Here is a 23,265-nt window from a genome sequence, read left to right on the forward strand (position 1 = left end):
TCAGTCCCGGGAGACAAGCCCTCTCACATGACAGTTTAAATCAAGAGCTTTGAGGATTTCATTTTCCTTATCAACTACAGAATGAAATTAACCACCCAGCACGTGGTCCAGAGAGTTTTTAATTTGTTGGGCAACAAAAAGCCCTTCAGTCGGGTTTGGTCACCAAATAACGAGGCACCCATAGCAATCATAGCCATGTCAGCAGTTTCCTGATGCAAAGAGGGGAAACTCCAGCCTGCAGTCACCACACAGCCCCAGCTTCACTGAGCACAGTCACGCATGCCCGAGCTGTGCGTCCCCGACTGCTTGCCTGCCCAGCAGCACACCAGTGCTACAAAACCTACCTGGAGCTCACTCACAACAGCCCTTGTAAAGGCCCAGATGCTCCTACACCTCATTGCCCACCAGCTGCAAAACAAGGCAGAGAAAACAAAAAAAGTCTTCCTCCTAAACTGAAGGTGTTGAGATATTCAGAGGTTAGGAAAGGTTCCTCCTCCCCTTCCCCACAGTGAGGATTCCAGGCCTGTTCTGGGCAGACATACAGCAGAACTCACCTGACATGTTCAAGTTGCCATAGCAAGATTCTGGTCCTTGGCAAGAAAACAGGAAACAACCAACACCAGGTTCTTCCACAAGCCACAATTTATTTCAGTATTTGCATCCTCACACAAACAACCCCAAGAAACAAAGTGAGCTGCTTCCAAAAGCGATGTCTGACACACTTAGACTGTCCTCTTGGAGATGCAATACACTCCAAGGGGCAAATTCTGCCAACCAGTAACGGAATTATCTGGTATTCAACCTGCAAGCACGGATAGTTCTTTATTCAGCACAACTCAGAAGCGTTTCTATTTCCATGAGAAGCTGTGAAGTTCTAACTGAAGGACGCTCGAGAAGAAGGCGAACAGGCACAGCAGGAGCAAAGAGCAGAGCCAGCCCTGCCCGCGGCCCCGCTCCCACCGCCGGAGCTCGCGCACCTCAGAACCGCGCCTGCGTCCCGGCCATGCTAAATACGCGCGAGCCCCTGACGTCACCGCGCCTGCCCGCCGCTGATTGGTGGAGAGCGCCGGAGGACGCCCCGCCCTTCCCGTGGCTACCCTGCCCGTCCCCCGGATCTGCGCAGGCGCGCGCGCGCACGCAGGCACGCACGGGAGCCGCGGTCGCTCGCCCTCCCCCGCCCGCCCGCCCGGCTGTGACACCGCCGCCGCGCCCCGCTCGCCCTGTGCTGCCCGCGCCGCGGGACGAGCCGCCCGAGGGACACGCTCGCCGCGCCCGGCTCCGCGCTGCTCCCGGCGGCGTGGGCGAAAACGCGCCCCGGCCCCGCGCCCCGAGACTTTTGTCCCTTAGGTGAGCGGCGTGGGGGGCGGGGGGCAGGGTAGGCCCCGGCGCGGGCTGTGTTTGTGTGCGGGGCGGGGGCGGCCGTTCAGCGGCCCTGAGCGAGCGGCGCGTGAGGGGCTGAGGGCAGCGGCGGGAGCGGCGCGCGCCGGGCTGAGGGCAGCGGCGGGAACGGCGCTGAGGCGGGCAGCGCCCTGGGGCCCGGCTTTGCCCTTCGCTGCCCGCCCCGGCCGCGGGCTCCCGGCTCGGCTCGGAGTGGGGGGGAGGCGGCTTTTGTTCGCCGTCACCTTGGCGGCTCTTCCGCCTCGCCCCGGGCGGCGCGGGGAGGCCGGGGAAAAGCGCCCCCAAGCCCCGCGTTACGCGATGCTGGCTGTGATCTTGGGCCCTGCGGGCGCCGCTTCCTGTCTCATTTCATGGATCGATCCCTGTGCAGGGGCCTCCAGAGGTACGCGGGATTTGGCATAGGCAGGGTGCTGCTGCGCCGGCCTCGGTCGTGCTGCTGAAGCTCCCTTAGCTCCCCACCCTCGGTTCAGCGGGCCCCTCAGTTCTACAAGTTAGCACAGCCGTGGCAACCTGGCTGTGAGGGCTGCCCCAGCTCTGCAGACCTCACCTTTCTGCACTTCCCCTTCCCTCAGTCGTAACCCGGGCTGCTCTGTTTGCACATGGAGTGATATTGCAGAAGTTGTTGTGAGCTCCTTTTATTCGGCAGAGCTGGATACCTTGAGTAGATCTTTTCTGAGCTGCTCTCGTTTGTCACTTGAGTTGAGCTCATTGGGTTCTCAGGCTTCTGCCACCTTTCACCTCGGAGATCACCGCAGTTGCAGTGTGGGTGCCCAGCAGCATCTCCACAACAAATCTTTTAAATCCCTTGGGTAGCTGGGTGAGCCTGGATCTTCATCTTGGTTTCAGCTACCTCTGCATAAAAGGACTATCACAGGTGGGAAGGAGAGCATATGACATTATTGTTAGTTTCAACCAGACAGTCTTAGTCAGTTGTATGGATGTTGTTATTGTGGCCTTCCGTGCTGGTTTGGCAGCTCCGAAGCCTTTCTGTGTGTTCTTCAGCTGAGTGTGCAAATGATCTGCTTTCCTTCCTGCAGAAAGAAGTGTAAAGATGCCCAAGGTACTTGGGAAGAGTTGAGAAGTGGTGGAAGTTATATCAATCTATACCCAAGTTCTGAATGTAACATGGCTCTGTTACTGTAGCACTGCAAGCCAGCGTAGGATTTGTCAGCTTGGATTGGGAGCTGAGAAGTGGTTGCTGACAAACTGGTGTTGCTTTACTTCTGGCCTTGCCTTCTCGTGCGGGTGGCATTTCTGCATCCATTGTGGGTGTGGGTACAGGGCTATGCCTCCCCTAGAAAGCTTGTCATTCTGAAGGATTCCTCCTTCTTGTGAACCCTGCTTGCCTGGATGTCAGAAACATCATCTTGGTTTGCCTTTGGAAGTGTTCTTAAATCGTCTGCTTGGCAGATGTGGGGTTGCTGTGTGAGATTATGATCTGTATTTGTTGATTTTTTCATAAATCTTTTCTCTGAAAACTGGCTTTAACTGAAGAGAAAACCAAATGTCCATCAACCATGTAACTGCTGATGTCAATATGAGTGTTTCTGAATGTAAAGGAATATGGAACTGAGGATGCAAATTCAGCATCTATTCTCATGCTTAAGGTTATTTCACAGCCCTGAAAATACAGTGAGGAACCACCGTACCTTAAAGCACAGTGTTGCATTTGAGTCTTCTGCTGTGGTAGTTGTGGCGCTGGATGCCGCTGCTTTTGAGAGCATTTAGCAAATAAAGAATGTGTTGCAACTCAAGTAGCATGAGAAGATGGGTATGTCAGACTAATAGATGTGTCTGATGAGACACTAGGAGAAAAGCACTGAACCTGGTCTTGGGTGATGACACAGAGGTGGAAAGGCTCCCCCAGAGCAGATCACTGTTGTTATTGCTCTTTGGGTGGAGCTTGGCCCTTTTGGGCCAATTTTGCACAGCTAAATTGCCCAGAGGATGCTGTGTGCCTAAGATACAGGGTGCTGTTAAACTCCTCCCAAAAGCCCAAGCACAAACCAAAACTAAAGCAGCCTCTGAGGAGAGCTTGCTTGGACAGAGCTGTGTGCTGTGCCTTCAGCTCAGCCAGTTCAGGGTGCAGCACAGAGGCAAAGGAGATCATAAAGCAAAGGGACTCTGGTAAGTGACACAGGGCTCCTGGTCCTTGCTGCAGATGGAGGATGCTCCGGGTGCTGACTTGCAGAGCGTGGCACAGGGGCGGTACTGGCAGTACTGGGGTGTGCTCTGGGGCTTCTCATTGCCCTTGCAGGATATTTCCCTTGCAGTTTGTGCTGCTTTGCCTGTCCATGGGCACCTGCCAGGGCAGTGTGTGGGATGCCCTGCCTTGGGCCTGCTGGGCCATGGGTTTGGAATTTCAGCTTTGTTCCAGGCGTGGCACCCATGGCTTCTCAGAGGTGCGCTTATGGATTGCAGGAGCAAGCGTGCCCTGCACGGCATTAGATTTTGCTTGTCTGCTTGTAAGAAATGCAGATTAAAATTGATAATCTGGGTTCAGGACAAACGTGTCCAAGACTGTGAAAGCTGCTGTCCCCTTCCCTTCTGTTGTCCTTCAGCTCCAGAGGTGTGCTAGGTGGCCCCGAGTCCCTTGTGGCTTTGCTTAGTGTGCCCGCTGTGTGGGGAGCATCTTCCTGATTTGCAAGAACATTTTTCTCAAATTTATTTTCGTTTTAAGTGGTGTATTCAAACCTGATTAACGACTTGGACAAGAGTTGCAAGCTTATAGATGTACAAACAAGCTATGCTGTTGCTGATTTCTATAAAATGATAGCTTGATGTCTGTGTGCCTGTAGTTATGAACAAATTGATCTATGGATGACTAGTTCAGAAGATGAAATTTGCTTGCCAATAAAACAAAATTTTATTTGCTTATAGTTGTTTTTAAAAAACAACTGGTGAAGCCCAAAGCTCTCTGGCAAAGCTTAGAAGTTTCTCTTGATGGAGGTTATGTTCAAGTTGAGGTGATGCTTTCTTCAGCGACTGCCAAAATTCAGTTCAGCTTTGTTCTGGTTTGTTTTCTGTTTCTTTTCTGCCCAAGTGCAAACTAATGGATGATGATTTGGGTTTGGTTTCTCCTTGGTTTTTTTTCATTCAGTTAAACAAGAGACAAACACAGCTTAATAAAGTTTTGTGTATGAAGCTGATTACAGGTTGAATGATTTTGCATGCTCTTGCTGGAGTGTGGACTTGAGAAATGATTGTAGTTGATTCTCACGTGCTCCAGCACAATTGTCCCCATGTGGGCTGTACCTCATCCCGTCAGCCCTCAGCAGTTTCACCTTGTTGCAAAGGCTGATTCCTTGCTTTATTTGTCATGGCCATTGGAAGGTGTTGGGTGAATTTCAGTACTGTGCAATTGCTCTTTGGAGGAAATTATCTTTTCTTCTTTTGTTTGTTTGCTTATTTTTGCCTGCACATAGCAAATAATTCCTTTCTGTGCCAGTTCTCTCATTGTTTTTGTTCTTCTGAAAGAAATCCTGCCTGTAGGCTGAAGTTATTGTTATAAACTTCAGTCACACCAGTTGAAGTGGCAAGGAGTGCTTCACTGGTGTGTGTGTGTGCTGTTTAGTTTTGGAATCACGTTCCTCACCTCTGAGCCTTGGGAAGAAAGAGATTCCATGTTGCATTGTGCCTTTCAGCTCATAAGTGTACTGCAAAATATTTTGTGTGGCTCCTGATTTTCCTTGGTTGAGGAAAGCTCTGGAAATCCAGTGTGCCTTCCTGGTAACAGAGGAACCAGAAGTAGTGCCTGAGGTGGAAATGAAACCTTGTCCATGAGTTATTACGTCAGCTGGATGTAGGTAGGAGTGCCTGTGGCTGAGCAGCAGCTGCCTGGCCGTTCCTGGTACCCTGTCCAGGTGGCTTATGGTTTTTGGCCATTGTGCAGGGATTATTTTAACAGGACAGTTGTACCATAAAGGAGCCAGCAGATGAGTGTATTTGATTTCTGGTGGGTGCCACCTCACTGCTGGGATCCCAGACTAAGAGCAGTATTTTGTTTCTGGCTAGTGTACCTGAGTGCCTTGAGCCATAAGTTTTCATCTCTCAGTGGCTGCTCAGGCTGATCTAAGAGTGTGGCTCATGACATTCAGCTGAGAAGAGCACTCAGAGTCTTCTTTCTTAGTTTGTTGTTCACTGACTCTTGAGTGTGTGCTGGTGGAAACTGGAAGTGGAGCTTTTATAGAGTGTTGCTATCAGTGGGACTTCCCTTGGTGCCTGGCGATCCATGGACAGACTGTTCCTTGTAAATCTGGCCTGTTTGAATTGCTGATGCTCATGCCCTGACTTTGGGCTTAAATTTCACTGGTGTGTTTACCTCCAAACCCCTTGGGCCTGCTAAGGCTCGGGTCCTTGCCGTCAGGGAGGTGCTGTACTAACTGGGACACGTGGAGATTTTAATCTTTGGAAAGCCTGGTTTCATGGCACCCACGTTGCTAGCAAGGAGTACCTCTGATTTTATTTCACTGCCTTTTAATGACCTGGGAGACCCAAACAGTTCGTTAAGGCTCTGCTATCCCTATTGAGATCTTTCAGGAAATAATGAGAGGAAATAACACTGAGACCAGTGAAGGATTGTACTGAGACATCCTCTAAAATTGAGTGATGGTGTCACGTGTGTCAAGCACCGTGGTGCTGTCACGTGAAATGTGGAAGAGGTGCTGGGCGAGGAAATAGGACAGCTTCCAATGAAGCCAAGATGCAGTGGGATACAGATCTCCTGTAGTGGAATGGCTTGTCACAGATTATTATGTTTTGTACCCAGAGACATTTGCAGTCTTCATTGAGGAATGCCAGAAATTCGTTAACAAGTATGCTTTGCTTCTTGCTATATTCATAAGAACGTGTGGTGGCCATCATCTGCTTTTTACCAGGTTCTTCAGAATATCCTGATAAGGCTCCATCTTTGTGTATTCTCCCAGGTGCTCAGGGTGTAGATCCTGTACCCAGTTTTGTGTTCATCATCTGCCTGTGAGGCAAAGAACAAAAATAGGATACTCTCACCTGTGGAATGTGGGAGATGTCCTTGTTTTTTAAGGCCGGTTTCTAAGTAGAATTCCTAGAATTCATATTTTGCTTTCTTTCCTTTCCCCCTGCTTTGAAAAAAAACCAAACTCCAGTGTTTTGGTTAGTTCATTTCAGGGTGGTTTTTATCTTTTCAAAGCACCTGTTCTGTAAGGGATTTGTATCCATGCACGGGGCTCAAATCTTTGATGTCCCGTAGTATTTTGACATTTGGTTCTGTATCTTATTAGCATAATTACTTCCTCTGGGGCTTCCTGTGAGGCAAAACTAATGCAGTGTTCCAGAGTCTTGGTGACTTATATCTAAGGGTTTGTTTAAAACCCCTATATTATGGTAGGATTTTGGATAACCCTGTCATCTGGAGGTTCAAGAATTGTGTTTCAGGTCTTGCCTTGTGCATTACCTGCATGTTTTTGAGACTGTTGTTTCAGGTGTGATTCCTGACTAACTGTATTTGGGGCCATTTCTTGGTATTGTCTTGTGGCTTGGATTACTGGCTTGAGGTAATTTGGGTTGTCCATGAAGTGTAGTAGACTATTGGAGCCAAGTATGTGGGCTTTTTTCTCCAGAGTTCAGTTATGATGCAGGATCTGACTTGTTCATGGCATTGTTCCTGTGTGTCTTCTGCCTTTAGTAGAGGCCCTTCCTAAGCTGAGGTTCATCTCCCAGTTTCACTTCATATGCTTTATGTGCTGTCTGCCTGTAATTGCAAACAGTATTTTGTTTGGCCCTTGGTTCAGATTGATGGGTCAAGGTTATTTTGGTTAAAAGGCAAAAATCTTACTCTAGGATTACCTCCCAAGTTGGAAACTTGGATTTTTGACTTGGTCTTCTTTGCCTGTTTCCTTGCATACACAGTAATTTTTGGAGAGAGAAAGTAGATTAAGCATCTGTGTGAGAACTGGAGGGAATTTCGTGATCACAGACAGTGGTAGTCTTAAGTGAGCTGGCAAAAGCAACATGTTGGGTACTGGCAAGCCATTAAAAAGTGTTTTAGAGTACTGAGGATTATTTTATGACATGGATGATCTGTAGGACAGTATGGATAAGTAGGAGCATAGCAGGTGGAAGCACGTGGCCCCCTGGAAGTCCTTTCCAACTTAGGAGATGCTATGACAAAAGTGAAATGCAGTTGGGTTGGACAACCAGTACCTAAGGCTTTGGTCATCTCTGGGGCACTGAGGTTTCCCTTCCCTGTCCTCATGGAGTGTGGGCCAGCCCACGTGGTTACTTCATATTGGTACTCTGGCTTCATCTCACAGATGTGACAGTAACCTTCTGAAGCAGAGCTACCAGCTGCCTTAAGTAAGTGTGTTCCTGTTTGCTTTGCAGGGCTGTTGAACTGGGCTTTGAAAACATTCATCGGCCAAAGGGATAAGTAAATGGTGCAGGAGATTTTTAACAGGGTTTTTGTTTGTTCATTTCAGGGTGGTTTTTTATGTTTTTCAAAGCACCTGCTCAGTAAGGGACTTTGTACCCATTGTTCCCTTTTCATCAAGGTAATACATGAATAGACTGAAATTTTCTTGTTTATCCAAAAGAGGTGGGAGACGCTGTCCTGAATTGGTTGAGTATTTTCTAGTGAATTAAGGCCCTGTATGCATAACTGTTTCAATCCTAATATCACAATGTTTATCCTTTTATGGGGAAGTTGGGATTCATGGGGGTGCCTTCCAAGTAACATGAATGTTTTCACTTGCAGCGTTTGACACTGAGTACCAAAGAAATGGTGATGGAGAAGCCAAGTCCCCTGCTCGTAGGGCGGGAGTTTGTGAGACAGTACTACACCCTGCTAAACAAAGCTCCTGACTTCTTGCACAGGTAACATTTGCACTCACCAAGTGATGCTGTTTGGGAACAAAAGCATGTCCTGATTGATGTGAATCACACATTTGTTTCTGAGAATGGGAGAAAAGGAACCTGGCTAACTTCTGGGCTGTTGGAAAACTCGTTCATCTTACTGCTAACTCCCTAGGCTCTAGAACCAAGTCAGCCCATGTGGATGTGTGGCATGTTATCAGGTGATTTCTTTTGTGGAAAAGTGTGCTGCTTCTGAGGCGATAAAATGGTAATGTGGACAGATGGCAGAAATACCTGTGGAGGCTGGATAGCTACTCTTGAGCATCTGCCCTGGTGCTGCAGGTGTTACTCTCTGCTCAGGGACATTCTGTGTCCACTTGAGAGGTGGTACAAGTGTCACTCACAACAGCACCTGTGGAATTTCTCTTAACTACCTCTGCAGAGAAGAGTCCAAGGGGTTTTGATTTGGTTTGGTTTAATCTTACTCAGTTCTGGAGCTGCTTGTGTGAAATGTTTTCTAGCCCCTTGCAGTCCCTGCCACCGCTGCCCCTTTCTTCTGGTCAGGCTCAGATATGGATATTTGCCTTTGTGTTCTTTGGCTGCACCTTTCTTCTGAGTGATATTCTCCAGGGAGGGCGTCCTATGCTTCCTCTTTATCTTGCTGTTAGTCTTAACAGCAGCTTGCTCTCTGCCACAGAAAGATTTGGGTTTCCCTGGTGTCCTGGTGCTTGATGTGCTCTTTGCAGAAGTGAGGGAGTTGGGACAACAAGTGTTATTGTTTCATCCTACTAAAAGCTTGAGAAGAGCGCAGAGGATCCCGTTGCTGGTCATTATCTAAAGCTTGCCCAGGCCTCAGGAGCAGCAGAGATCAGTTGGCCCTCTGAAGGGGTGTTACTCGATGTGGTTGAATGCCTGTTGCATTTCAGTTGAATTTGTAGGGCTTTTCTGGCCCCTTGACCAGAAGTCTTTCATTCCATTTAATTGGGGGCTCTGCCACCCAGAGACTTTGAGCAGTTCCTTAAAAACAAATTGAAACTCTTGGTTCCCTGTGAAGGCCCTTAGTTAGAGCTGCTGACTTTCAGAGAGATTGCTTTGAAATTTAGAGGGAAATGTTTTAAAGGAAATACATTTTCCTATCTGCTTGTGCTCTGCTTCAGCTAAGTTTCTGTATTTCCTTGCTGTTAGGAAGTGCTGGACCATGCTCAAAGTCATGATTTTGTGGTTGGTACCAAAGAAAACAATCTAATATTTCCCAGAATCTTTCCTGGACATAGTCAAGGGAGTAAAAGTCTCGGGCTTTTATTTCCACAATAGTAGGACTAAAAAGAGTTTCTAAGTTCAGTAGAACAAACCATTGTTGCCACTCTTGTGTGACACTGAGTTCATCAAGGTACTTCATGACAACTTTATTTCCTATAAGCCGTACAAGGGTGGATAATAAAGGTGCATATTAGCATCGGTACCTCATGGCTACCACCCCCAGGCAAAGCATGCTCCTAAATAAAAACACAGGGTGATACAATGTTTCTTTCTATTAATATAAATGTACTGAAAATATAAAACATTTGTCACCTGCTTTATAAGCTGACAGTAACAATCCAAATCAAATCAGACTATTGTAGGCTCAAAATGTGGAAATGGAATGAAAGTGCCAAAGGATCTCTGAGATATCTGAAAAATACCGGGAGTGAGTGTACAGAGTTAAATATCAAAACCACTCTCTCAGTGCTGGCCAAGGCTGTGCAGAGAACAGCATTCAGAGGAGTGGCAGGAGGGTGGTACCACGCTGGGCAAGGCAGGGGCTTCTGAGGGTGAGGAACCTTCCAGCCAAAGTGGCCACCTTCCTTAAAGGAAGCAAGCCAAAGGTTAAGGTTGATGTAAGAGTTTGCAGCTACACCTGTTAAGTTTGTTTGTTCTGGAGCCTCTTGAATCTGTGAAATTTGTGAAGTACTGAGCTCTACGACTTTTGGCTAAAATTCTTTTTGGATTTGGTTCTATCTTTTCACTTCTGTGATTTTTACATCTCTTTGCTTGCAGGTTTTATGGCAGGAATTCTTCTTATGTTCATGGAGGACTGGATGCCAGTGGGAAACCGCAAGAAGCAGTGTATGGTCAAGCTGTGAGTATTAAAATTTGTCCTGTAATCCTTGTTAATGTTCAGAATAAACAAGGTTTTTTCTTCACCAGTGACTTTGACTTTCTTGCCTGGTGAGTAATGGATTGTGATACTGCTTCCTGTTCAGAGACAGATAGGAATTTGTTAGCTTGAGGGGTTTTGTTTGCTTATTTCTGCCTTCAGTGGCAGTTGTGTTTGATTCTTCAGCTTTGCATCTGGGCTGCAGAATATACCTTTCGGATGGGAAACAAAATTGAGAGGTCCTGATAGATTTGGGCAACAAATGTATCGTGTTTCAGTTAGCAGTAGTTCCTCAGGAAAGGACTGATCTTTGTGAGTTTCATTCATTCTTGTGTGAGCAGAGTTTTGTTGAAGTGGAACATAACTATGTGAAGAAATGAATGGTTTGCCTACTCTGAGAAGTAGGTGAATCCTAGTGAAAAAGTTCAGATTTGAAGTTGAGAGAGCTCAGGAAGACTGCTCTCAGTGAAAGAGACTTGTTGATTCCTGTATTATGTTTTGAGCCTCAGAGGAGTGCTCTTTTGGGGTTAGTTGAGACTCAACGAGGTAGAAGGTGTAAAGCTCTGTACAGAATTCAGTGCAGCTGAACTGTGTCTGTCTGTTTGTAGGAGATCCACAAGAAGGTGATGTCCCTGCAGTTCAGTGAGTGCCACACCAAGATCCGTCACGTGGATGCCCACGCCACTCTGAGCGATGGCGTGGTCGTGCAGGTCATGGGAGAGCTGTCCAACAACGGGCAGCCCATGAGGAAGTTCATGCAGACTTTTGTGCTTGCTCCAGAAGTAAGGATATGTGAGATTGTGTCACACTTCAGATAATGGTGGAAAAATCTGACCTCACCTGTAGCTACCATTTGTCATACTGGGACAGAAAATAGGATAGGCTTTAAAAAATAAGTAGGATCTGGATCTAAAAAAACAATAGGATCTGGCTTTCAAACTTGGTCTGCAGAGTACCATTAAATGCGTCACAGAGTGTGAGTGCAGAGAAACTAGTGTATTGGACCCATCCTGAGCTGTTTTATTTCCTTGGACTTGAAATGTTACAGCAGTAATACAAAGAAAATTGAAGCTTGCATTTGGGAGCTGCCATTGGCACAAATAATTTCTTTAAAAAACAAGATTCAGCTCTGTATATCAAATCTCTGCTGTAGTGGTGTAGTTTCATGTCTGATGGCAAAGGGGAGTATGGGATACACAAGTTACTGCTCACATTTAGCTCTTGGTGAGAGCAAAGCTGTCTTGTTTTGTTTCTGCTTCTTTCCCCCTGCTGCATCACAAACTAATGTGTGGTTGGAGAGTAATGTTTTAGGTTCATGTTGAATTTCTTCATTGTTTCCCTGCACAGTGCTGTAAGCATACGGCCACCCTGTGGAAGTTCAGGGTTTTCATTGCAAAGTTTTTGTAGTAGAGACAATTGAAATTCCTCAATGAAACTCAGGGGCTGTACATTTAGTTAAAATCTATGATTGCTATGACTTAGCAGAATGAGCAGATTTTATTCTGCTTCAGACTTCCTTTTTCAGTTGGGCAGAAGCTATTGTTCAATTGTTTGCCTAAAGAAAAAGAAAATAGCTCAGAAAATAACTTCAGTGACATAGTCCTATTGCATAATGTCAGTGTGTACCCCAAAACTTAGGTCTGTGGTCCGTCCTTGAGTTGTCTGCTGATACGCCATGTATGCTAACCACTGCATGTTCCTCTTTTACAGGGATCTGTTCCAAACAAGTTCTATGTCCATAATGATATCTTCAGATACGAAGATGAAGTATTTGGGGATTCAGAAGGAGAACTTGATGAAGGTGAGAAGGACTCGTGTGTAGGGTTTGTGTCATTCTTATTCCTCTTGTTCCTCTCTCTTGTGTGCAGAGCTGCCAGAAGTGTTTGTGGAGATGTTGGAATGCAAACTGTGTTGCCTGCTGTGGGGCACAGAGGTGTTGTTACTGAAGTTCTGTGGTCCAAAATGTTCTGGAAAATGAAGTCCTGTAGTAGTGCTGTGTTCCCTGAAGGGCTGAACTGGCTCACAGAGGGTGAGACTTGACAGAGAATGGAAGCAGTGAGCAGCAGGACTTCTGCTGCCATAGCTGCAGCAGGCACACTAGTGGTCAGTCAAATTTGTGTGCAATTTGAAGAAAAGTCTTTACTGGTTTTCAGGTATGACACATAGTTCATTTTCATGTCATCCTCACACTCAGTAATTCATTGCTACTTTAGGGCTGAAATGGACCCGAGTTGGGCTTTTTCCCCTCTGTTCAATGAGACACAGCAAATTACAGTGTAGCCAGAACATGTGTACAGGTATTCACTGGGTGGTTTCTTGAGTTTGTTCATCTCATTTCTGTGGAACAAAGCATTTTAGGCAATCATCCTTGTATTTGAGGTTCATCTTCTTAGTCTGAGGCCCTGAGATTTATGAGGTAATAGTGCAATTTTTCTCTTTCACTGCCACCATATGAAAAGCACCTGCTGCTTTAAAAGAGCCCCAAACCTCCTCCCTGAACTTCCTAGCAGTAATATGCCTCTGGCTTCCTCTTCTTGTGTAAATCATAAACAGCCCAGCCTCTTGACTGAGAGGCAGCCTCTTCCATTCTTTTTTTGCAGCTCATTTTACCACGTTTTGTTGGTAAAGCTTTATTTTGATTGCTGCTAACTTAATATGCTTTTATTTTACTGCGGCTTGTGTATGCATGTGGAGATCCATAAGAGATGACAAGTTGGTTTTTTTGTGTCAGAATCTGAGGAAGAGGTGGAAGAAGAGCAGGAGGAAAGACAACCATCACCTGAACCTGTGCAAGAGAATGCAAGCAGTACTTATTATGAAAACCATCCTGTAACGTAAGAAGTCCTTTTTATTATATGAAGTTGCTTTCTTAATAAAAACCACAGACAGAATTGCTTTGGCTTTAGGTTCTGTATGTGATTTAACAGGTTGTGTAGGAAAATTCACTTAGCTTGATAGGGATCTGTGTTAACATTACATCATTTTGAGACATTCCTTTTTTATTGAAGAGAAGAATTGGGGTATTCTTTAATGTTTGTTAGTTATTTTCACTTCTGGTCTCAAAAGTGAGATGAAAAGGGAGCCACCCCCATGTATGTACAAACTTAATGGAATCTTTGTAATCCAGACTTGGAACAGAAGGTTTGGTATGATGACTTACGTCACAGGTACGTTAAAAAAAGGATGGTTGATGAAACACAGACTAGTTTGAGTTGGAAGGGACCTTTTAAGGGTCATCTAGTCCAACTCCTTGCACTGAGCAGGGATATCTTGGTATGTTACTCAGATTTGGGGATCACTTCGAGCTGAGAGAAGGAGGTACTTTTTGAAAGCCTGCTGTTCATCTTTCTTGGAAAAATAGGTCTTTGTCCTGAGTGTCTGCAAATCTAAGCCAGATCAAAGAAAAAAAATATATTTATGGTTTTGTAAGAAAAATACAACCAAATAACCCCCACAAATACGAAGAAACAAACAACACCAAACCCTGTGCTTTTTATGAAACATAGGAGTGGTGTAAGGACAGCCAGATCTGACTTTCTGGTTCCCCTATTAAAAAAACATGTATGACATCACTAGACAATACCTGCTGAGTGCATCAGTGGTAATACTAAACACAAGTCATTTAATGCTTCTCATGAGAAATATGATGGAAAAGTGGTGGGATTCTGGCAGGAGTTTGCTCAGGATAATGCAGTAAGTTTTGGGTGCCTGAGAGCACAAAGTCAGGTCTTGTTTTGGGGTTACTGTGTCATTTGGAAAGGGGCTGTAAAGGCATTGATCATCATAGAGTCACTTGGGCAGTGGTGGCATGCAGCTGGAGCTGCATAGACAGAGGTGACTGGAGATAAGGTAGCATTCTGGGTGGCTGGAGAGAGGAGATGTTCAGATCCCCTACCTTTCAACCACACAGAGCACAGAAGAAGTTGCATATGATTTTCTGTGAATGGGACTCACAGCTGCTTTGGTAAGGAAGCTGTGTAGCATTTGGTAAAGGAACAGTAGGTTTCATTCCAGAATTGGCTTTGGTTATGTGTGTAGCTTAATCGTCCGTTGGTCCTCACTGTGTTCGTGTTCTTTTAGAAGCAGCAATGCTTGAGTTGAGCACCTCTTCTCCAGGGTTAAAAGGCTGTGTGATTCTCTGCAGAGAACTGTAGAAATGTCTTTGCTTCGGCGCAAGTAAAATCTGGTTTTGTACCCAGCAGGGGAGTCCAGCTTCACTTCCCACTGTACTGTATACATACAGACCCCGTTGTAGCAAATGGAGACACAGCGATCTTTTTCATAGCAGGGCTGTTGCCACAGCGCAGCTTACAAAATGTGACAAAATGCAAAGCAATTGATAAGCTCATCAAATGCATTTGGCTATTGTAGCAATGGGATAGAGGAGGCACTGGAGGAATCTTCTCATGAACCTGAGCCAGAATTGGAATCTGAAACAAAAGCTGAGGAGCTGAAGGCTGAAGCGGAAGAAAAGACCCTTGAGGAACTAGAAGAGAAATCTCCATCTCCACCTCCTGTAGAACCTGTTTCGCTACCGCAAGAACCACCAAAGGTTAGTTACAGGTCACATCTGTGCTACTAAGTGCAGATGAAAACTGTATTGGCCTTTAAACTTTGCCTTTTTGGGTGCCTAAACTGGTACCTCTCTTTAGTGTCATGCTGTATGAACAACTAGGCTTGACCTTTGAACTTGTCAAAATGTGAAGTTTCACTAAAATAGAAATGTTATTTTTAAGTGCTGCTCATCACCTATGGTAGATGTTAAGCTCTTCTTGTAAAGTGTGTGTGTGGGTATATGCATGTGTAGACATTTTTAATTGTGCAGTTAACATGTTAAGAAAACACCTGTGGCTACCACTGCCAAAAATCTCATACAATGGGAACCGCTGCTCTTTCCTTGAGAATACATGGAACACACTGAAGCTTGTGGAATTGCTGCAGCCTAGGTTCAAAACCAGTGTGGGGCACTGAGTGTCTCCTGGATGCAGGAGGCCTAATCTTAGAAACCAGAGTGCACACTGTGCATCCTTTGGTCTCTGGTGTGGTTAACCCTGCGGGCTTGCAGAGTGCTGGGAGCAGCCAGGGAGAGCTGGAGACAGGTCATTTTCTAGCTCCAGCATGTCTCTTATATTTTTTTCCAGTCCTTTTTCTCTTCTCCATTTTTGATTGTAACTTCAGGCATCCGCTCCCTTTCTTCATGCAAAAGACACTGAACACTACAGGGTTTTCAGCCCTAGGTTTGGTTACATGATGGAAAGCAGTTGTCTGGGAATGCTGAGGGCACTGGGCTCACTCAAGTAGCGATAGTGGGCACAGTACACACTTGTTCCATGCCATTGGAATCCACAGACTGCTGGGACTGCAGACCCTTCTGTACCTCCATTGTATGCTTGCACAACCATTATTTAATAGTCAGATATGAACCAAAAGTGTGTTTTTAGCAGCCAAGTTTCCCTGTAGGAATGTCAGTGGTTTGCCGTGATTAGTAGCCTAGGTTTGTTGCATTTCCTGCAGGCTTTCTCTTGGGCTTCAGTGACCAGTAAAAACCTGCCTCCTAGTGGTACTGTTTCTTCCTCTGGAATTCCACCCCATGTTAAAGCACCAGTCTCACAGGTAACCCATCTGTGAACACCTTGGATTGTCTCATTAATTCTGCAAACTGCTTCAGTTTTTTAAATTAACAGATCAACTTGTTTGACTTAAATTGCACAAATTAATTGTGTGTTAAATGTTAATGCACTCACCTCCTTGTCACAAGTAAAGCCACGAACGTGTAACTGGTGGAACTTTGGGTGATGGTAATGTTAAAATCTGGCCTTGTGGAAACAGGAAATCACTCCTGGGGTTTTTTACCTAACTTAATGGCTTGGTTTAAAGGGGAAACACCAATTCCCAACAAAATGTTACTTTTCTGAAGTGTGTTTGAAAAGGGCATTGGTGGAAGTGGCCCAGCAGTAAAAAGAGAGTGCATCATTTCTGAGGTGCAAGATTGCCTTGTAAGGCTAACATCCACAGGACTATGCTGGATTTCATTATCCATGGACAATCAGCTTATCACAGAACCCTGTACCAACTTATGACTGTGTGAGGAATGGAAGGATTCTCATTTCCTTTCCTGGACAATGCTATCTTCCCATTCCTAGGTTGACTGGGTGAGGAGGGGAAAAGAGGAGGGCGAGTTTGACCCGGTGGCAGCTCATGTCCTGCTCATGCCAAGGTGGTGTGAGACCTTCTGAGACTCTCAATTCAGCTTCCTCCATCTGTATGAAAGTGCTCAAACCAGAAAATATGTCCTTGACCCCGTGCATTGACAGGGTGTGCTAGAGTGCTGTATCTTGAGTTGCTCCTGTCCAGCCTTTGTGTGAGGCTGCAATTTTCAGTAGAATAGCTGTGTTGCTGCAGCTGTTCCTCTGGTTTCTTCTCAATTTTGTGGTAACAGAGATCTCTGTCTAGGACTAGCCTTCACGCTTTAAATGCATGTTAAAAAGGAAACAAGGAAGAAAAAGAGAAAAATGTAAGAAAATTAACCAAAAAACCCCAACACCCTACGTGGTGTTGCTTCTGGTCTGCTGGACTATCAAGGACATCAAATAAAGGCTGTGGAATGATTTGGGAAGTCTGTCTGTCTTCATCAGCTTTGAATACCTGGGTGGTATTTAACCTGTAAAAACTGGGTTTTTTAGTGAAGGATAGATTTTCCTTACAAAAAGCCAAAATTGGTTTTAATTTATTTGCCACAGAAAAGGTGGAGGGTTGTAATGTGGCTGCAAAAATAATTTCAAGGGATCTGTCCAAGAGAGCAGGAGATAGTTTATAGATGTCCCCTTAAACTCCTCTGTGTTGCCTCTGTTGCTTGTTGTGCTTTGTGCCTTTTGATTTCTTTATCTTTGACTTTGTGTTTTAAGTAATGGTGTGTGGAAGTTTCTGAACAATACTGACATGGCAGGAATTTCAGCTCTTCTGTAGCTGGAATTAGTCAGTTCTGAGCTCCTTTTCTTGAAAATATTTTAGACCCAGTGTGTAGAAGTCGGGTAGAAGAGGCACCTGAACAAGGAGCTGCAAATCAATAGCAGCTTTTTCCGATTTTCAGGGATCCATTAGTGCCAGACACTGTGCATGTAAACAAGGACAGAAGATGCCCTGGTGGGTGGGTGAGTGGCCCCTTTGAGATGCTGTTGTAGCTGGTGTCAGTGATGTTACAGAGAAATAACTGCTCTGCTCACTCTTTTCTCTGCATCACTCCAGTTTCCCCCCCTCCCCACTATTAAGTTAAAAAAACAGCCCTGTAGTGTTAACTCCTCAAAGGACTGCACATGGGCTGTTCTGGATACAAACTGGTTCAGGGCTGTTTCCTTACAGCTGTGGAGTGAAACAGGTCAGCATTTCTTGCTCTTTTTCTAATTGTAGATTATTAGAAATCAGCGTGCCTACATTGATAAACTAGGACTTTTACTTCCTTCCTTTCAGTTACTTTTACTTCCCATTTTTATTACTGCATTGTTTGTCATAGAGCTGCAGAGGGGCAGGGGTAGGCAGGGCCTGATTCTTGTCTTTTGGGGAGAGTCCCTTCCCCTCCCCATGTGAGCTCCTGAAGAGAAGAGACAGAGCCACCTTTCTTTAATGGCTGTCAAAGCTCTGCTAGGCTGAGGTTTGTGGCATTCTTGGCTCCTGTGGTAATTGGGGTTTCTTGAACTCCTTACTCAGTGTCCTTCCATCCACTCTGTGCTTGCTGGGACATGCTGGAAGATGTAAGTTGCAACGAGCTGCTGCTTGGGCTGCAAATGGCAGCCCTGATCTTGTGGTGCTGCCAGTTGTGGCAGTGTTTTGGGGAGCAGAGTTCTGTGCAAGGGCTTTCCTCTTGAGGCACTGAGGCAGCCTTTTTCTGTGGAAAAGGATGGGACTCCTTAGAAAACAACCAGAGAGATCAGCTCTTTGTGTGCTGGCTGAGAAGATCAGTGGCACACAAAGCAGGCAGGTTCAAGGTTGCTGTTATACTTGGGATTTAACAGCAGGGCATCAGTGACTTAGCAGGAGTTTAAGCCTGATAGTCATGAGTATCCAAGAAATGGGGCTCTGAAGGTGTCAAGTTTTGCTCTTGAGGTGTAATTTATGATGTTCTCAGGATATGTAAGTGAAAGATGGCAGAGGAGCTCCAGTGACTCTCAAAATAGTAGAGTGGTGCAAGATTTAACAGGAAGACTGATTTTCCAAGCTTGTTCTTAAAAAGTGATCCTAGAAGTGTTGTAAGGACAGACTAATGCCTACCTGCATGGAGCACAAGTGACAGGAGGGCTAAGACATTTGTTGGGTGTGTAACACTTGCATGTTGCATGTGAAATCCAGGTTTTTTTCCCCCTGGGAAGTGCTCTGTTGTCCTGAGCTGCCTGTTGTCCTGAGTCCTTAAAGGAAAATAAGGGAGATGTTTAATATAAACTACTTCTCCCCAGCAGTCTGGGCCTATAGCTGTTCACCTTGTGTTAAATCTTACTTGCAGGCTACTTGTGTATTTTTGTGCTCCTGAGGATAATTTTGTTTTTCGAGATAAGAACCCAGCAAACCAGCAGCTGCTTAACTGTTGTACAGAAATGGAATTTAAAAAATGTTGGGAATTGCTTCAGTGACCAGTAGTCTGCATAGAAACATTTTTATTGTTCTGTCTGTTTCTCATAAAGCAAATTTTTAGCTTGCAAAAAATGGGAATGGGTGTTCTAGTACCTGAATATGAAGGGTGTACTTTGAGCATCATGGTCCTGACATCAGGAAAGGTGAATCATATCCTAGGAGGTAGTCTGTAGAAACTAATTTCAGGAAATAACTTCCAGGGGCTTTTGTTCTCCTCTTTCTTTTTGATAGTTTTCTTACAGCTGTTCTGCACTGGAGGGAAATAATTCCTTGGGGACTTGGACAGAACTTTGATATGTCTGTCTCTTTGTGTTCATCTTGGACTACTTCCTAATCCATGAAGTTTGAGCTTGGCTTGAGGAAGCTTTATGCCCTCTACAATTTAAGTTAGGCTGAGGGATTTGTGAATAATGGAACATTGGGGTCTCAATGCCCTGTCAAACATGGAAAATTCCCCTTAGCCATGTTTTGGGGAGATGCTCTGATTGAGACATGTTTGCTTTGCACCTTTTAACAGTGATAAATGAACACTGCAGTCCTGGATTGGTACAGAGGAATTTAGACAGGTGAAAAAACCACTCCCAAACCCATTGACACCGATGTCTATCTTCCAGAGTTTGTTTTGTGCATGCCACTTACCCATGTCTTGTGTTGTGGGGGTTTTTGTGAGTTTGGGGTTTTTGTTGTTTTTTTTTTTTTTACCAGCTCAGTGTTAAATAATGCACATTCTCCTCTTTTAGCCAAGAGTGGAAACTAAACCTGAAGCTCAGTCTCAGCCTCCTCGCGTTCGTGAGCAGCGTCCCAGGGAAAGACCGGGCTTTCCACCACGAGGACCTCGGCCAGGTAACGTGGATGAGCTTGTGTGACTGCTTGGGAAGAGTGAAGGAGAGGTGTCTGCTGAGGCCTTGTGTGTACCTGTGTCTGCCTGGCTGATCATGAACTGCCTGTGCCTGCTGCCTTCAGCCAGAATTGAGGGAGCATGATTTGGAGTCCAGGCTGGCTGGAGGGAATATGCTTGTTGCTGCCCCTAGATGTGTTCATTTAGGTTTTACACACATCTTTTAACCTCAGTGGTTCTACCTTCCTCTTTGTGTTGACGGTAGGAAGGGGAGACATGGAGCAGAACGAGTCGGATAATCGTCGGATAATTCGCTATCCAGACAGCCACCAGCTCTTTGTTGGGAACTTGCCACATGATATTGATGAGAGTGAACTGAAAGAGTTCTTCATGAGTAAGTAGTGATTCCAGCTGCAGGGACTAAGATGGAAAGCTGGGTTAAAAAGTCAGGTCCAAACGGGTTAAAAAGTTGTAGTCCAAACACCAATTTGGACTACATGGGTAAGCTGTGACATAGAGCCACACTACAGATGTCTGGAACGAACAGAGGGTAGAGCTGGCATTGTGGTTTTTCATAAAGTGTCTCTTCCCTTGTGTTTCTCCAGGCTTTGGAAATGTGGTAGAACTTCGCATAAATACTAAGGGAGTGGGAGGAAAACTGCCTAATTTTGGTTTCGTGGTGTTTGACGATTCTGAGCCGGTCCAGCGAATTTTAGTTGCAAAAGTAAGTATTGGCATTGGGTACTGAGTATCCCCTTCCAGGGATGGACCAAAAGGCCTAAACCTAAACAAGTATTCTGGGCCATCCTAGTTTGCATTACCATTGGCTCTGGCATTCCAAAACAGCTCAAAGAAAAACAGTTTTGGCATAGCCATTCTGTCAGGAGTGCTGTGTAGCTTTAAAAGCTTTGCCAGTGTTCCTCAAACTGCACCATGTGGAATTTGGTGTTTTTACCTCTATACAAGTGCTCCATACAGAGCTCAGAACTTACTTTTAGAGAATCTTTAGCTGAAAGTGGAACAGGTAACCTTTCAAAGACCATCACATGGATCTCTGAATTCTGCACCCTGGGGTTGAGAGGAGGGAACAGGGTTACTTGCAGTTTTGCTTTGAGGAGCTGGAGGGGAGAAAGCAGCAGTTTTCATTCCCATGGTGTGGGAGTGAGACCTAGTAGAGCAATTCTTCAGGAACTTGGACCCTGAAGTGGAAAGACTAAAGCTGGCAGTGAAGAGGCTAAAGACAACGCTGCTTCTGCTTGAGACAAGCACTTTAATTCTTTGGCTGCCCGAGTGAATGTAAGAATGGCATTCCGCAGGGCTAAGGCTGCATGCTGCAGGGAACCCCGAACGGGTCACGTTTGAGTTGGGCATGCCCGTGCAGGAGGGCTGGTGCCCACAGCCAGTGCAGAGCGTTCGTGTGCCTTGCGTGGAAGGGGCTTAGTGCCATGGTGACTAATGTGTGCCTGACCGCTTTTCCCCACAAGCCCATAATGTTCCGCGGGGAGGTGCGCCTGAACGTGGAAGAGAAAAAAACCAGAGCCGCTCGCGAGCGGGAGACGCGCGGCGGCGGCGACGAGCGCAGGGATCTCCGCCGCAATGAGAGAGGCCCGGGGGGGCCCCGCGGGATAGTGGGCGGCGGCATGATGCGGGACCGGGACGGAAGAGGACCTCCTCCGCGGGGCGGCATGGCACAGAAACTTGGCTCTGGACGAGGAACCGGGCAGATGGAAGGCCGTTTCACTGGACAGCGTCGCTGAAGTCTCCACTGTGGGCAGACAGTCTTGGCAGTGGTACATTACCCATCGTGTTTGCATTCTTGTTAATTTTTTTTTTAGCTTTGGAATGTGACACAGCCCTTCTGATCATTTCTTTGATGTGAAAACATCCTTTGGTTTCCAGTTTAAATTGAGGTGGACATTTTTTCCCCAGTTTCACAACAGGAGTCACACTCTTAATTTATAAATGTATACGTGGAGAATTGAAGACTAAAAAATAAAGAAAAAAGAAAAAGAAACAAAAGAAAAGAAAAGACCGGTTAACTATCTGCAACAGAATTTGAACTAAAGGACATGCCCAGTAGAATTCAGGTCCTTTCAGTCAAAAACCCTCTGCTGCACATTTTGTGTAAGTGTTACCGTTTCTGCCTACTACTGTTGGAAACACAAATAGTGCAATTTGTGCAATTGGAGAAGCTTGCCTTTTTTTTTTCCTTCTTAGAACACTCGGCTCCAAACAAACTCGTGTTTACGCACTCATCAAAATGCACTAATGGGTCCTCTGAACTCATTTATACTGACAGCTGCAGGAGGCATCGGAGGGAAAACCTTCATCCTCTTACTCAGAATAGCTTGGGGAACGATGCGGGCATCTGCTCTGCTTGCTGTGACCAACCTCTGTACACACACAAACCTTAATAAGACTACACCTTTGTTCCAGAAGGAGTCCAGTTAGCTGTAACCAGAACCCAGAGTTTCCAAGTCGTAGCCCTGAGTATGCAACAAGTTTGATAGCTCACATCAGATTTTTCTATCTGCCCCTCTTCAGTGCAGGGATGGCTGCTCAACACACTCCTCCTTCCCCTTCCCCCTTCGAGAAGCGTTGTACAGTGAAACTTGTCTTGACTGTATTTGAGTTCTCTGGTAATGTAATAAGCATGATGGTGCCTTCTATGAATACATCATTCCAGTCTTGCTGGTGATTTTGTACAGTATAGTGTATGAAGTACTGTGCTGCAAAGCCAAGTGGCTGCAAAGCATTTAAATAATTGGAAAATTGTATTTAAAAAATTGCAGTGTCTTTCAATGAGTAAATGTTGCTAAAATGATTATCCACCTTGCTCTTCAATTAACAAGTTTGCCTGTTTTTTTTGCAGTGGGGGGGAAGGGAGGATGAAGGCATCCAAGTAGTCTTCAGTCTTTTCTTTAATCAGTGTCAGAGTTAAAGCAGGTGGAGTTCTAATCTCTCTTGGACCTGAATTTCAGAAGTCAGTTGAGAATGGTGGACGCTTCTTGCCTGCTCATAATGGGTAGACCTAAGCATCCTTTGTGAGGGTGAGCTTTTCAAACGGGGATACTGCAATTTTCAGAGAACTAAACAGCAGCTCTTATGTTCTTGCATTTTCCAGTTGCACTTTTTTAAAAACTTGTACTCATTTTGCACGTAACTCAGCTGATGTTGACACTGACGTGGCTCTGGCCCTATGGATAGAAAGGAGGCTCTTGTGCAGTGTGACCGGTGGGTTCTCTGTGGAGAGGTGTGGGTGGCTGATGTCCCACGTTGCCACAAGCCGCCGCTGCAGCAGGCAGTGCGGGCAGGCCCAGTGCGGGCCCTGTGCTGAGCCGTGGCTCCGGGCTCAGAGCAATCGCGTGTCTGTGCGTGTGGCCGGGCAAAGGTGGCACCGCCAACAGCTGCTGCTGAACGTGGAAGGCTTCAAGCTAAAGAA

General features: G+C 45.8%; 1 protein-coding gene across 1 annotated transcript; it reads left to right on the forward strand.

The window, feature by feature from the left end:
* The first annotated feature begins 1,243 nt into the window (after window positions 1-1,243).
* G3BP2 (G3BP stress granule assembly factor 2) lies at window positions 1,244-22,727 on the forward strand. Its single transcript, XM_054295957.1, has 12 exons — window positions 1,244-1,347; window positions 8,129-8,247; window positions 10,264-10,345; window positions 10,972-11,145; window positions 12,074-12,164; window positions 13,095-13,197; window positions 14,735-14,915; window positions 15,878-15,976; window positions 19,726-19,828; window positions 20,089-20,217; window positions 20,429-20,547; window positions 21,308-22,727. The coding sequence occupies exons 2-12, from the start codon at window positions 8,153-8,155 to the stop codon at window positions 21,578-21,580; spliced, it is 1,449 nt and encodes a 482-aa protein (XP_054151932.1). The 5' UTR covers window positions 1,244-1,347; window positions 8,129-8,152; the 3' UTR covers window positions 21,581-22,727.
* The last annotated feature ends 538 nt before the right edge of the window (window positions 22,728-23,265 follow it).

Source organism: Melozone crissalis, unplaced genomic scaffold, assembly GCF_028551555.1.
Source record: "Melozone crissalis strain CALT ecotype California unplaced genomic scaffold, PUWL_Pcris_2 ptg000006l_1, whole genome shotgun sequence".
Taxonomy (NCBI): domain Eukaryota; kingdom Metazoa; phylum Chordata; class Aves; order Passeriformes; family Passerellidae; genus Melozone; species Melozone crissalis.